Source organism: Lepidochelys kempii, chromosome 2 (genome assembly GCF_965140265.1).
Source record: "Lepidochelys kempii isolate rLepKem1 chromosome 2, rLepKem1.hap2, whole genome shotgun sequence".
Lineage (NCBI taxonomy): Eukaryota > Metazoa > Chordata > Testudines > Cheloniidae > Lepidochelys > Lepidochelys kempii.
Genome location: NC_133257.1, coordinates 110252870 through 110266863, shown reverse-complemented (window position 1 = coordinate 110266863; position 13994 = coordinate 110252870). Strand labels below are relative to the sequence as shown.

The window sequence follows — 13994 nt, the reverse complement described above, 5'->3', positions numbered from 1 at the left end:
ATACAAAAAACTGATGTTGGGGTTTTGTCTTCTTGAACTCTATTTACACATACCAATCTGCAGGAGCACCTGGGATGCCACTGCCTGGGGCTGGGACAAGCACTGCATTCCTCTCTTCTGTTAGTCCCATCCACTGTTCTAGTAGCCGTGCTTCCCGTTCTATTTCATCCTCTGTTTTCTCTACAGTGAAAGAGACAATATATTAGATGTATGATTTTAGATGTATCTTAGATGTACATTTGTAGTTCACATTTCCCTATAACAAAGTTACAGTTTATCACTAGATTATAAATCACACTATGCAGATTTGTGACACTGAAATCTGAACTACTGTATAATTTCCACTTTACTAGAAAAAGTTCCTCTATAGGTTAATGTGACATTTTTTTAAAAAAAGCTACTATTTGTATTCTAAACAACATGCTAAGCACTGTCCACAGATATATTGAAGCCAAGTTTGTCCCCAAAAGCTCACAATTCTAAGTTTCACGTCAAGTACAACTATGTCTGTTTGGAAAGGGGGATAAAGTACAAAGAGATTTTAAGCTTCAAGTGATACAAACCTTGCTTATTGCTGATTTTTTTAATCTGTTCATCTAAGTACTCCCTGCGTTTTATGAGCGCATCAGACCACCTTTCTCGCACACAGTTTAAATCTTCTTCCTAATGTGAGGAGAGAAAATATTTTCCTGATCATACAATATTGATCTTTACAAAGGACATACAACTGTATGTGATAATTTGTGATCAGAAATGCTATTGAACAGTTTTGCATGATTAATATGCAGGAAGCTTTCATTTATATCATGCACATGATTAAGCACCATCCAGAAATTAAAGGTCAGTATCTTTCAAGTTTCAAATTACAAAAGGAAAAACATGAAAAGTTGAAACTATACCAGCTGCTGTATAATTTTTATGCTATCAACATTTCTAAGATGTTCATATTCAGAATCTGTGATTTACAGGTAAGTATTAAGACCAGGCATGTGGCATCCAAACTGTTTAATAGCAGTGGAATGGGGAAAAATAGGTATTATACATTGGCCAGGTGTTTTCCTGGTGACTGCAGACAGGTCAGTGTACCCTTAAACCTGCACAAAATTCTGTTCTAGCTGCCATCAGTGCAATAAAAAATTCCCCATGCAAACAAAATCTATCATGCATTCATGCTTTATGACATCACAGGAAAACTTGGACTATTCTTCTCTGTGATTCAAGGTGTCAGGAAGCGCACAAACAGCCCGCAGAAAGTTAGTACCTAAACTGACATTTTGAAGACAACTGCAGAACATACTATGCTATATTAAGGGATGTCAACACCCATGCCTGAATAAGGTTTTGCTTCTTCCAAGTGCCAAAATCAAATATAAGTCTTACAACTAGGAAGATATCAGGAATATGATTTCCATTTTTAGCATTTGTTCTTATTCTTTTTAAATGCTACCTTTTGGTGATACATATTTTTAGCTTTCCAGATTTTAACATCTCTAAAGCTACTCAGAATACAAAATGCAGACTGGTTTCAGAGTAACAGCCATGTTAGTCTATATTTGCAAAAAGAAAAGGAGTACTTGTGGCACCTTAGAGACTAACCAATTTATTTGAGCATAAGCTTTCGTGAGCTACAGCTCACTTCATCGGATGCATACTGTGGAAAGTGTAGAAGATCTTTTTATACACACAAAGCATGAAAAAATACCTCCCCCCACCCCACTCTCCTGCTGGTAATAGCTTATCTAAAGCGATCACTCTCCTTACAATGTGTATGATAATCACGTTGGGCCATTTCCAGCACAAATCCAGGGTTTAACAAGAACGTCTGAGGGAGGGGGTAGGAAAAAACAAGGGGAAATAGGTTACCTTGCTTGGTAACCTATTTCCCCTTGTTTTTTCCTACCCCCTCCCTCAGACGTTCTTGTTAAACCCTGGATTTGTGCTGGAAATGGCCCACCTTGATTATCATACACATTGTAAGGAGAGTGGTCGCTTTAGATAAGCTATTACCAGCAGGAGAGTGGGGTGGGGGGAGGTATTTTTTCATGCTTTGTGTGTATAAAAAGATCTTCTACACTTTCCACAGTATGCATCCGATGAAGTGAGCTGTAGCTCACGAAAGCTTATGCTCAAATAAATTGGTTAGTCTCTAAGGTGCCACAAGTACTCCTTTTCTTTTTGAAAATGTAGACTAACATTTTTATTTTTTTAGATAAGCAAAAACGAAACTTCAATAGCCTAAAAAACAAAATTTCTAATTAAAATATTTAATTTCACAGCACTTCCACTCTGCCTCTCTACTAGCATTTTCAAACAGTAAGACATTTTCTAAAGACAAGGAATTTGCTTTTTAAAGAACAACCTACGATGTAAATTCTGGATAGTAAATGTTAATGAAGGTTGCATGTTTTTATTGTAAGAAACTGTATTTTCATTCTAATATTAAAGTTGCTAAGCTTATTTATTTTTTAAAGTAACAGGAAGTTAGAAGATCTGATTGTTGGAAATACTAAAGAAAGAAGAAATGAAGTGTAAGATTATAAAGTAAATTATAATATAATATATACTGAAATGGCAATGTTTTTATAGCCCAGGCAATATTTTAAATGCAGAGAATGTATTTTTAAAGCTGCATTTGCTTGCTCCAATACTCTTATCCACATAAAAGTTGCTGGCTATTAGCATTAGCTGTGCCCCATGCCACAGGATATACAGCAACAGCAGCAATACCTGATAACTATCCATATCACCACCATCAACATCATCTCTCTGGTAGGAGAAAATAAATTTTGTAAAACACAAAGAACACGCATTTTTTTTTTGACAAAACAGCACACCAAAAAAACCACATACCAATAAAACCCCAAACATTTCCATCACACACAAACTGGTACAAAAGCAAAACATTTATGAAATTTAATCACTGGAGTCATACAATTAGTGGATTTCCTTGCATTTTTGTTTGGTTATATGATATTGGTTAATAAAATAAAAGTACTGGTCTCAATTTTCTTACTTGATCTTAGTATCTCACCTGTGATATGAGTATTGTTGTTAGTGTACCTGATAATTTTTTTTTCAAATGTATTTTGCTTCTTATACATACTGCACAAGTTTTTAAACAGACAAGATGCTATCAAATTTCTAAAGAGAACAGGTAACACTAGACAATAGGCAGGAATTAAGGAATCAGATCAACATTATTATGGTAGAGGTAGGAACCCCTGAAAATAATGGATTGTACAAAGTATTGACAAGCCCTTAGATATAACATTATGACTGAGCACTTCTATTATATATGCAACTGTAAACAGGCAAGGGAAAGTTAGGTGGCTCTACAGTGAACTGATATGTACATTAAATGCGTGTATATACACACATAGGTAATGTGTATTTCTGCACCCAAATCTGCTCTCAATGACATTAGTAGGGGTTCTGCCACTGGCTTCAACAGGAAAAACTTGGGCCTATAAGCACATATTACACACATATGTGCCTGGCATCTGTTAAAGTGAGCAAAAGTAACAGAATAATGTATGGATATGATTACATTAAAATACTCTGGCCTCCATTTTGATTTTATAACTTGAACTATTTTAAGAAGGTTCTCAAACAGCAAAGCAAATAATTATTAACTCAGTGCATTAACCAGTTGCCCTACCTGGTAGCTGTCCAACCCCCTCTGTAGTTTGGTTGATCTGGCAGTCACACAGCCTATAGAGACAGAAAGAATGGCTTCCACCATGAGGGGAAGTGTTCCCGAATGCTGTACAGGCTTCACTGTCACCTGAACTCTTCGCGAATGACCCTGAATAAGTGACCAGAAGAACCAGAGAGAAATTAAGAACGACATTTTAAGAATACTCTTAAAGCAGGTTAACAGGGCAGGAAAAGGACTCAGTACCTGCCTAAGTTGGAAAATCCCACCAGTGTTTACATCCTTTGCCTGATGGAGTTCAACTGCTGTATATTCCCCCATCTCATTTAGTTCTTGTATGGAAATCCACATTTCTATTCTGCGAGTTACTTCACTCCACCTAGAGAGAGACACCCCAAACAAGCAACGTTTGTAAGTCAGATCAGTAAGAGTACAAAGTTTCTCTAACACTGCAAGTATCTCACCCTAATTTCTTTGGAAAGCTGATGGAATCATTCCTTGTAGCTTATTCATACCTATCTCTCAGTGTCCTAGTTTTAGCATGAAGAGAATCAACCTCCCAAACGGAGCTGCCATTGCCAGTACATCTGTGACCCCACACCTCAATAGCAAGAGCTCCTTCTGAAATGAACTCCAGAAATTCCTCTGTGACATTTACCACATAGTCCTGGAAACAGAGAAGGGAACTATATTAAAATAATAAATCAAATCTCTTCATTTTGTTTGCAACAGGGGGCAGAGCAAATGTGGTCTTTGCTTGCATGGTAGAGGTAAGAATTTGGATAAGAAGCCTTAGATTCACAGGCAGGGCCTTGATGACAGAGAAGACTTGAAACAAATCTCAAGAATCCATATAGGTGTGTTTCTAACATTTCAACCACACTCTAAATAGCCTTATGTTTATGCTCTCTAAATTACTGATATCATTAAAACTTCAATTAATACATAGCAAAATCTCATTATAAGTGTTGGTGTTTCCTTACAAGTTTAAAGACAAACTGTTTTGAACATACAACTAAATTATAACAAGCTATGACTATTATATGACTACAGCATATTATAAATTTGAGTTTCTCCCCCAAAACGCAGTTTCCTAGGGATTATGATACAGGACATTTAGTTGCATTTTCTCCCCAAAAGTTTACATGCCATTTAGAGTCATGCTCTGAATAGTTCATCTTAAACATATTGCCCTCCTGATATGCTGTTTTAAAATAAAATCATTACCTTACAGTGAGAGAAGGTCACTGTAAACTGAACTTCCTTGCTCTGAGGTGATGGCACATCAGGATCGACCACTGGGGCTGCTACAGTTGACTCACCCTGATCCCAGAATGCGTATTGACAGAAGACAAAGTTAGATAGATTCAGTGGTAGTCCAGTTGCTTCTTTTATTTTTACCTGAGTGAGATAAATACACACTTAAAGTAATGTGATTATTTCCTCTTACAGATTGTTTAAAAACTAAAGCATGTAAGTGACAATTCACGTTCAGGACCAATTTTTCAAAAGAGACCTCAAACACTTTCTAAACATGCATCTATTCTGGAAGCCTGCAGTTTTGCATATGCAAAAACTCAGATGCATGTGTCTGCAGAGTGTTTAAGTATTTAACTTGCAGACCTAGATCTACGTTTTTGATCGTGTAAAATGCTAGGCTCCCAAAATTGAATATGTAAGTTTACATTTTAAAACTATATATACACACAATTATTTTTTGAAGGGATTGAACTGATGGCAGCTGAGATTGAAATAGTCTCTAACCACAGAGCATAAACAGCCACGAAAACTTCTCTACTTGACATATCAACCCTGAAATGCAAGGATCACCTCTTCTGTGACTGCCATCTCTTGGGATGTCAGTATTTGTGGTGTGGACCTGTGTCCACTAGAAACTGAATTTAAACCACTCAATTCACAATCATTCAATGGTAATCAGTTTTGATCACTACTAATCTGGACTACATCTGAATCAGAGTGGAAGAGATGAGTCTCTTTCCTATTAACAACATCTTAAACAATCAAGTCCTGCAAAATTTAATATTTAGATTGGATTGTAACAATACATTTGTTTTTTAAAAAAATGTCTCAACTAACAGATTGTCTCCTACTTACCCTGCAGGTGAGCTTTTTTGCTCTGTGAATAATTTCTCCATTGCTGTCCATGATTTCCAGGCTTCCGCTCTCACTGGAGTTCTCAGAAGAGTCATCCCCTTCTGGTACACGTTCTGGAACAACACCAGTGACTCGCATCACTTCAACATGCAGCCGTCCTGCAACCTGAAGCACAAATACTAAGTACTTATGTTCAAAGAACATTAGAACATTGTATAATATCTAACTTCAAAGGGGAGAGCAGGGAGCAGGCAACAAGCAGTGGAACTGAAATGAAATAGAACAGAAGGGAAATAATACCACAAGGAAAAATAAAAGGAAGAGAATATGGAGGAAATGAATGCAAGATACATTTATCCCACTATTCAACTTTTCAATTCACACACGACAGTAAAAGTACTTAGGGACATTACTGTAGTGGATTTGTGGCTGAATTTTAATTGGGGTTAAAGAAATTTTGTAAAGAGCTGAGGGGGCCTTAATCTCTGACCTTTTATTACTTGTCTGCCAAATTACCATCACAAAATGCATTTTACGTTTTTAGTCGAACAAATTTTCTTAGCCATAAAATGAATAGTTTTTTGCTGATTGCATATTTAAAGGTACAAAAAAGACTCAATATTATAAAAATTAAAAAAAATTCAACATTTAGGTTAGTCAAAATTTTAGTGCGAGGTATCTACCTATAAAACAGATTACAAACCCAGAACTAATTTCACTCCCTCTTTCCACTTGCAATACATTATACATTACCAATATATTAAGATTCTATTTAGCCTTACCTCCCCCTGCTGGCTGATGATTGGCACCGCATATTGAAGTTTAACATCATAGAAAAGGCACTCCAAAAAGACATTTGCTACTCCAATTAAGATATGGTTCTCTTGTGCTTCATAGAAAGGGTCACCTTTTTTACCAATGGGCTTCCTTATCTGTTTTGTTTTTTTTAAAAAGGTACATTAATTACTTTTTAAAAGTTGTAAACTTAGTGGATCAAAATGCGCAAAAACCCAAACCAAACAAACCGATATTCTTTATTCTGTGACCTTTACCCTTAGTCACCCCACCCCACTCCACTGATGTTTCTCTCTCAGTCATCACACCACACCTACATTTAGATGTGAAGCTCACCACAAAATTCAAATAAGATCTTTGGGATGGGGATCGTTAAATAATTTAGTTTCACTCATAAAAATAATAAAATATATGACCTACATTTTGAAAGAGCTTCAGCAAAATTCAGACCCTGTTCTAAGTCAGTGCAATTCCAAGAACTTCAAGGAGTTGCACCTCCTTATATCTCATCTGAAACTGGTCTTTAAAAAGAAAGAATCAAATTATTTTCCCAATACCCAGTTAGATATATGGACTGGATTCTGAGGAACACTGCAAGAGCAAGAGGCGCTAAGAGAGCACTCAAGGAGGAATCTCCCCCAGGTCTGGAGCTGCTTCCATACTGCTACATGGCTGAAATAATCTCCTTTCACTCCTTTCACTGAAACATGGGGTGTTTGTTTTAAATACAAACACCCCATGCATGGCAGCAGATCATCTGGCTCCGCCTCAAAGTATCTAGCTAGGAATCCCCACAGAGATGTATACTGCTCTGTGGATGCATGAGAACCCCGTATCCTGCTCCTCCTCTTTGCCTGCCTCTTCCTCTCCTTTTCCAAACCCAAACATTTGAACCACAGTAGTACTATTACAGCATATAGGGCACTACATACTTCCAGGAAAGATCATTCATGCCCAAGAAAAAAGACTAGTACAACCAAGAGATGTACTTTTAATACTTAAGGATGTACATTTTAGCACTCCTGTGCTCAATGAAATCAACGGCCCATTGACTTCAATGCGTGCAGGATCAGACCCACAATACAAACATGATTTGAAAGAAGGTATTTCTTCTCATCCTGTCCAAAGAAGAAATAATGCACACAGAAGCCAAGTGATTGCTCAAACTGTTATGAGAATAATGCTCCACGTAGACTGTGAGAGTCAGAATAATTTGTGCTCCCCATATCAGCCATGTAATAACATGCTGCTGATGTATTCCTACCTGGCAATTTAATGGGCACACTCTTGAACAACCAAATCCTATTTCATTCTCTTGCAAGGTATAATGAGGCAAGGACTAATATGATTACATATAGGCATGATATTTATATATAAGCATTATGAATATTTTTACACTTATGGCCAACTTGATATTTTAATTCTAACCAAATACCAACTCTACTTAGGGCTTTGAAGTTAACATGTACAAAAAATACACAAGGGAAAGAGTAGCGAATTTTAAGTTCTAGGACCAAATTCTGTTCTCAAATACTTGTGCGAATTCCACTGGCGTCATGTTAATTGGAATTATGTCAATAAAAGTGTAATGTGCGTATATGAGGGCAGAATGAGGAGCCTATTTTTTATTATGCATTGTAATGTACATTCTGCATTTCAGTATTGTTCACAATTCCACCAACAACTCATGCAGAAAATTCTTCTTCACCAAAGTACAGTATTTGTACATACCGGTTTATGTACACATATTTACATTCTTTGTACTGAACCTGTAAAGATACAGACATATACATACATTTTGACATTTTTAAATGTATTTTAAATACCTCAGGAACTTTCTCCTTCCATTCTTGATATAGGTCTCTCATGTCAATCAATTTGTTCTCCAGTTTCTCAATAGTCCACACTTGAGTACCTTTTCCTTTTCTTCTTACTTGAATAGCTGGCTCACTTACTATTGCCCCCCTCTGAGTCAGAGAATAATAATTATTGACTGCACAGAAATTTGTACTTCAAAATATTTAAACTCCTCACTCAAATTATATTCTCAAAGAGTTCTAAAATATAGAGTACATGGCTCCCTTTTATATTCTGCCCTCTAACTCGGCATGTAGTGCTGTGAAGATCCAGTGGCTATTTCCCTTTGTCTTTCTCAAATAACTTATTTTTTATGTACGTGTGTTAAATAAAAATGATCTCTCATAAATTCAAGTGATAATGACAGCAGTAGATTTTACTATATATCTCAAATGTCAATAAGCCTCTTAAAAGACTAAATAGGTTATTTTAAGTTTTGTAAAGACAGTATCACATAGGCTCAAAAAAGTGTTGTTGTTTTTTTTAAAACTTCCCAATTTGAATTTAAAAAGCAAGGAACTCTACTTAGGCAGCACAGCAAGAAAACAGAACAAGTGTCATCAGCTCCCATGCTGTGCATGCATGGATGGAAGGATACTGGTAAAAGAAAGTTATAGGAGCTATAATTAATGTTGCTCTGTTATTTTTAAAACTATTTACTCTCCACATATTAAGCAGTAAATGTCCATGCTCCACCTACTATTAACTTTAAATGACTAAGTTTTGGACCTAAACATGATAATGACTTCCTTTTAAAATGAAAGTGTGCTCACCGCAATTGAATGTGATGACTCTGCCTGGGCAGCACGGAAAAAGAGGACAGCGCTCCTTTATGGGTCCTACCTGCATCTGGGTTACGAGGGAGGGGCCAGGGCAACGGACCTACCAGAGCCACGCTGGGGGGACCAGGAAGTGGCCAGAGCAGATAGTGGTACTGACTCGCCATGTGTACTGGAGGAAGGGGAGGGTACCTGTACTCAAGAATTCCAGAAAGAACTCACTCTCTCTCTCCCAATCACAATATCAGCAGTACCCACGTTCTCTCCCATGGGGTTGTAGTAGGACTAGGTTTTGTGATCTCCTGTGGGCTTGCACTAGTTGTGTTTTTTTTTTTGCAGCTGGGACGGAGTTTTTCCCTCACCCCCAGATTGGCTGAGGTGGGGTGTTTTTTTGCCTTCCCCACAGCAAGTAAGGGACCCAGTGAGGTAGGAAAGGATGATAGGTCAAGATTAGGTCTGTAAAGCAATTAAAAAAATTAATCACGATTAATCACACTGTTAAACAATAATAGAATACCATTTATTTGAATATTTTTGGATGTTTTCTACATTTTCATATATACTGATTTCAACTAAACCACAGAATAAAGTGTACAGTGTTCATTTTATATTTATTTTTTATTACAAGTACTTGCACTGTAACAAAACTATAGAAACAGTTTTTTTTCAATTCACCTAATACAAGCATTGTAGTGAAATCTCTATCATGAAAGTTGAACTTACAAATATTTGAATTATGTACAAAAAACCTGCATTCAAAAATAAGACAATGTAAAATTTTAAAGCCTGCACGTCCACTCAGTCCTACTTGTTCAGCTAATCGCTTAGACAAACAAGCTTGCTTATATTTGCAGGAAATTATGGTGCCCGCTTCTTGTTTACAATGTCACCTGAAAATGAGAACAGGCATTCTCATGACACGGTTGTAACTGGCGTTGCAAGATATTTATATGCCAGATGTGCTAAAGATTCATATGTCCCTTCATGCTTCAACCACCATTCCACGGGACATAAGTCCATGCTGATGACGGGTTCTGCTCGATAACCATACAAAGCAGTGCGGACCAATAAATATTTATTTTCATTATCTGAGTCAGATGCCACCAGCAGAAGGTTGATTTTATTTTTTGGTGGTTTGGGTTCTGTAGTTTCCACATCAGAATGTTGCTCTTTTAAGACTTCTGAAAGCATACTTCACACCTCGTCCTTCTCAGATTTTGGAAGGCATTACAGATGTACAGTGCTGTGAGTTAAACCCGCTTTCGTACAGCTGAGTAGGGAAAGAGCTGCAGTCTGTCCACACTGACAGCTGCCAGCGCACTGTCGGGGCCACATTTGCAGCTGCATTGGGAGCGGTGCATTATGGGCAGCTATCCCAGCATTCAAGTGGCTGCAACGTGCTTTTCAAATGGGGGTGGGGTGGGGTGTGACAGGCAGTGTGGGGAGAGAGAGTGGGTTTTTGGGGGGCTGAGAGTGTGTCAGCATGCTGTCTTGTAAGTACAGACCCCCCTCCCTCTCACTCACTGAAAGCAAACTGCAGCTGTTTCTTTTTTAATCATAGGCGAGAAAAGCAGCCGCTCACCGAAATGGACCCCAACCCCCTTCCCACCCCCACGTCGCCTCTCTTTACAAGCAAACATTAGGTGTCAGCACTCCAAACAGAGCCCCCCTGCCTACCTCTCACTCATTCAAAGCAAACAGTAGCTGTGTTTGTTTTTTTGATAAGCAGCCCCCCAAACGGCGCTTTGAAATGACACTTTCTCGGCCGGAGTTCACAACAAAACAAGAGAGGACGCTTCAGTTAAAAGGATTATGGGGAGTTTCCGGAGGTCAATCAATCAGTGTGTAATAACATTACTCCCTGTTTACACTGGAGCGTCTCAGCCAATGTGCAACAGCTGTTAATCCTCTTGGGGAGGTGGAGTACCAGCAGCGCTGTAGCTGTGGAGACACAGTGCTGTACGTGCCTTGCCGGTGTGGACGGGGAGTGAGGTACAACGCTCTGGGCGGCTTTATTGCGCTGTAACTCACAAGTGTAGCCAAGGCCTCAGATTCTTAAACCTTGGGTCGAGTGCTGTAGCTATCTTTAGAAATCTCACATTGGTACCTTCTTTGTGTTTTGTGAAATCTGCAGTGAAAGTGTTCTTAAAATGAACATGTACTGGATTGTCACCCGAGACTGCCATAATATCAAATATATGGCAGAATGTGGGTAAAACAGAGCAGGGGACATACAGTTCTCCCCCAAGGAGTTCAATCTCAAATTTATTTTATGCATTATTTTTTTAACGAGCATCATCATCATGGAAGCATGTCCTCTGGAATGGTGATTGAAGCATGAAGGGGCATATGAATGTTTAACATATCTGGCATGTAAATACCTTGCAATGTCGGCTATAAAAGTTGCATGCAAATGCCTGTTCTTATTTACAATGTCAACAGAAAGTGAGAAGTGGGAAGCATTATCTCTTGTAAAGGTAAAGAAGGGAGTTGGACTAGATGACCTCTTGAGGTCCCTTCCAACCCTGATATTCTATGATTGGCTGAACAAGAAGTAGGACTGAGTGGACTTGTAGGTTCTGAAGTTTTACATTGTTTTTTTGGGTTTTTTTTGAGTGCAGTTATGTAATAAAAAATGCTACATTTGTAAGTTGCATTTTCACGATAAAAATATTGCACTACAGTACTTGTATGAGGTGAATTGAAAAATACTATTTCAACACTGAATACAAGATATATATGAAAATGTAGAAAAACATCCAAAATATTTAATAAATTTCAATTGGTATTCTATTGTTTAACAGTATGATTAAAACTGAGATTAATCACGATTAATTTTTTTGAGTTAATACCGTGACTTAACTGAGATTAATCGACAGCACTAGTCAAAATGTTGAAACTCAGTAGCTAGCAGGTACTTGTTGTACAGGGAATACAGTTCACTGATAAACAGGAGCTGAATAAGATTTAGGGGGAGGAATCATCTAAGGAAGATTGAAAAAGGGTGGGGTTGATACAGTGGGGAGCCAACTCCCTCCCCCTTTTCCAGTCCTCCTTAACTCTCATACAAGAGGAGACCGTTAGGGTCTCAACAACGGGCTGGCTGGGAGTGGGTTGGGAAAGGTGAGGGCTGACAGCAGCACTCCCAGATAAATGGAAATTATTAACAAAAGAATGAGGACCTGCACTGTACAACTGATTGCCAGGTATTCTCAGATGTTAGATGAGTAAAATTGGGGCCTAGTTAAACAACAAACACTGCATCTCATATTTCTTCCTGCATGGTCAGGACAATAAAATAATTCCATCTTTCTGAGATTAGCTCTTTTTACCTTTCTGTTGGCACTGAGGTTTGCAGCAGGGATCTGAAGTGTCACTTGATAATCAGTTAGCTTGTTCATTTCTTCTGCTAAGAAGTTTGCTTCTCTCACCAGCGTGTTGGCCTTTACTATTTGCTCTCTAAGTTTAGCCAGGCTCTGCCGGAACAATTCATCCCTGTAGTGCAGCAGATAACATTAAAAATAGAAGGAAACCTATTTTTATTATTGGAAGGTCACAAACAGAATTGCTAGTCAAGTCCTTTTGTTCTTAAACAAATCTGCAAAGAAATGCTGTACTAACACTAAATGTGTCTTATACATCATTTTATTGAGAAAAATCTTAGCATATGAAAAACATACAGCTATGGAGGAAAGCCTAGAGCAATTACACCCAAACTTTTCCCAGCTAAAAGTCACATTTACAGAGGAATTGCTTTATTGGTAATTTGCTAGGAGCCTGAAGGCTGCTCTTAATTTTGAAGCAATAAAATACACCGCCATCTGTCTTTCCCTTTCATCTGGAGGTGTGGCCCCAGATGAGACTACCAGCCCCAGCATAAGATGCTTCATCTTTATACAACTACATGCTGGAACCTACCACCTGTGTCTACACCTTCTTATTAAAAAGATAAGGCTAGCTGGGGGGCCCTACTGTGCTGTAGGATTCCATGGCCCACTATACTAGCCATCCCTAGTATAAAACATCATATGTTCCACATATCAAATGCACCCTATAGTTAAAAAATACTTGCACAAATTAACAACTGGAGCAATGTGTGCAGGTTAACACCCTTTGTATGAATTCCAAAAAGGGTTCCCAGACCTGTTTGAACAAACCTAATCTAATATGAAAACTGGCAGCAACAACCTGCATATGGTGCTCCTCCCTATGATGCAAGTCTAGACTCTCCTAATGTAGGATCCCCAACATTAATTTTTTAAGTTTTACATGTTTATTCTTTGGGTAATAGAGGGAGCAGCCCAATCATTTCTGCCTTGTTTAAGGGGTCTGCACATCCCAGATGCGCAGCAGGACTTACAAGGGAGTACATCATATCCCATAATTTCTTGCATAAAATCCATAATTAAACCTAAGATTCCTTAGTCTCCAGACTACATATATACACATATGTCTGTCTGTATGTGTATATATATATATAGTGATATAGGAGGGCCAGGGAGCAGTGGTAGAATGGTACAGGGGAAATATATAAGCCCTAGGCTAATTAAGGCATGGTTCCCTGTAGACTAGGGAGGGTTGCTACAGGTTAAATTGGAGCACCTGTAGTCAATTAAGCCCTGTCAGGAACCTAATAAACCCCCCTGCTTCAGGCAGTCAGGGGAAGAGGAGGAAGGAGAGAAGACTGGAGGTTGGAGGTGTTGTAAGATTTGAAAAACCAGCGAACTGAAGTAAGGGAGACCCTGCCCCAGCAGGGGAGGGAGACCTCCTCCCCCAACGTCTGAGGACCGAAG

General features: G+C 38.3%; 1 protein-coding gene across 6 annotated transcripts in view; it reads right to left on the bottom strand.

Annotated features, from left to right (window-relative positions):
* The window catches only part of KIF13A (kinesin family member 13A), a 203823-nt gene that overhangs the window by 36646 nt on the left and 153183 nt on the right, over positions 1–13994 (bottom strand). For 4 of the 6 annotated variants that reach the window (XM_073331927.1, XM_073331923.1, XM_073331926.1 and 1 more), the window contains exons 18-28: positions 12534–12696; positions 8392–8532; positions 6553–6702; positions 5771–5935; positions 4883–5056; positions 4171–4322; positions 3902–4034; positions 3659–3805; positions 2728–2766; positions 564–663; positions 54–180 (exon numbers count right to left, since the gene is read on the bottom strand). In XM_073331927.1, the coding sequence (XP_073188028.1) occupies positions 54–180; positions 564–663; positions 2728–2766; positions 3659–3805; positions 3902–4034; positions 4171–4322; positions 4883–5056; positions 5771–5935; positions 6553–6702; positions 8392–8532; positions 12534–12696 (1491 nt within the window). The remainder of the gene's footprint in view (positions 1–53; positions 181–563; positions 664–2727; positions 2767–3658; positions 3806–3901; positions 4035–4170; positions 4323–4882; positions 5057–5770; positions 5936–6552; positions 6703–8391; positions 8533–12533; positions 12697–13994) is intronic. The other 2 variants (XM_073331924.1, XM_073331929.1) reach the window with 1 other exon arrangement.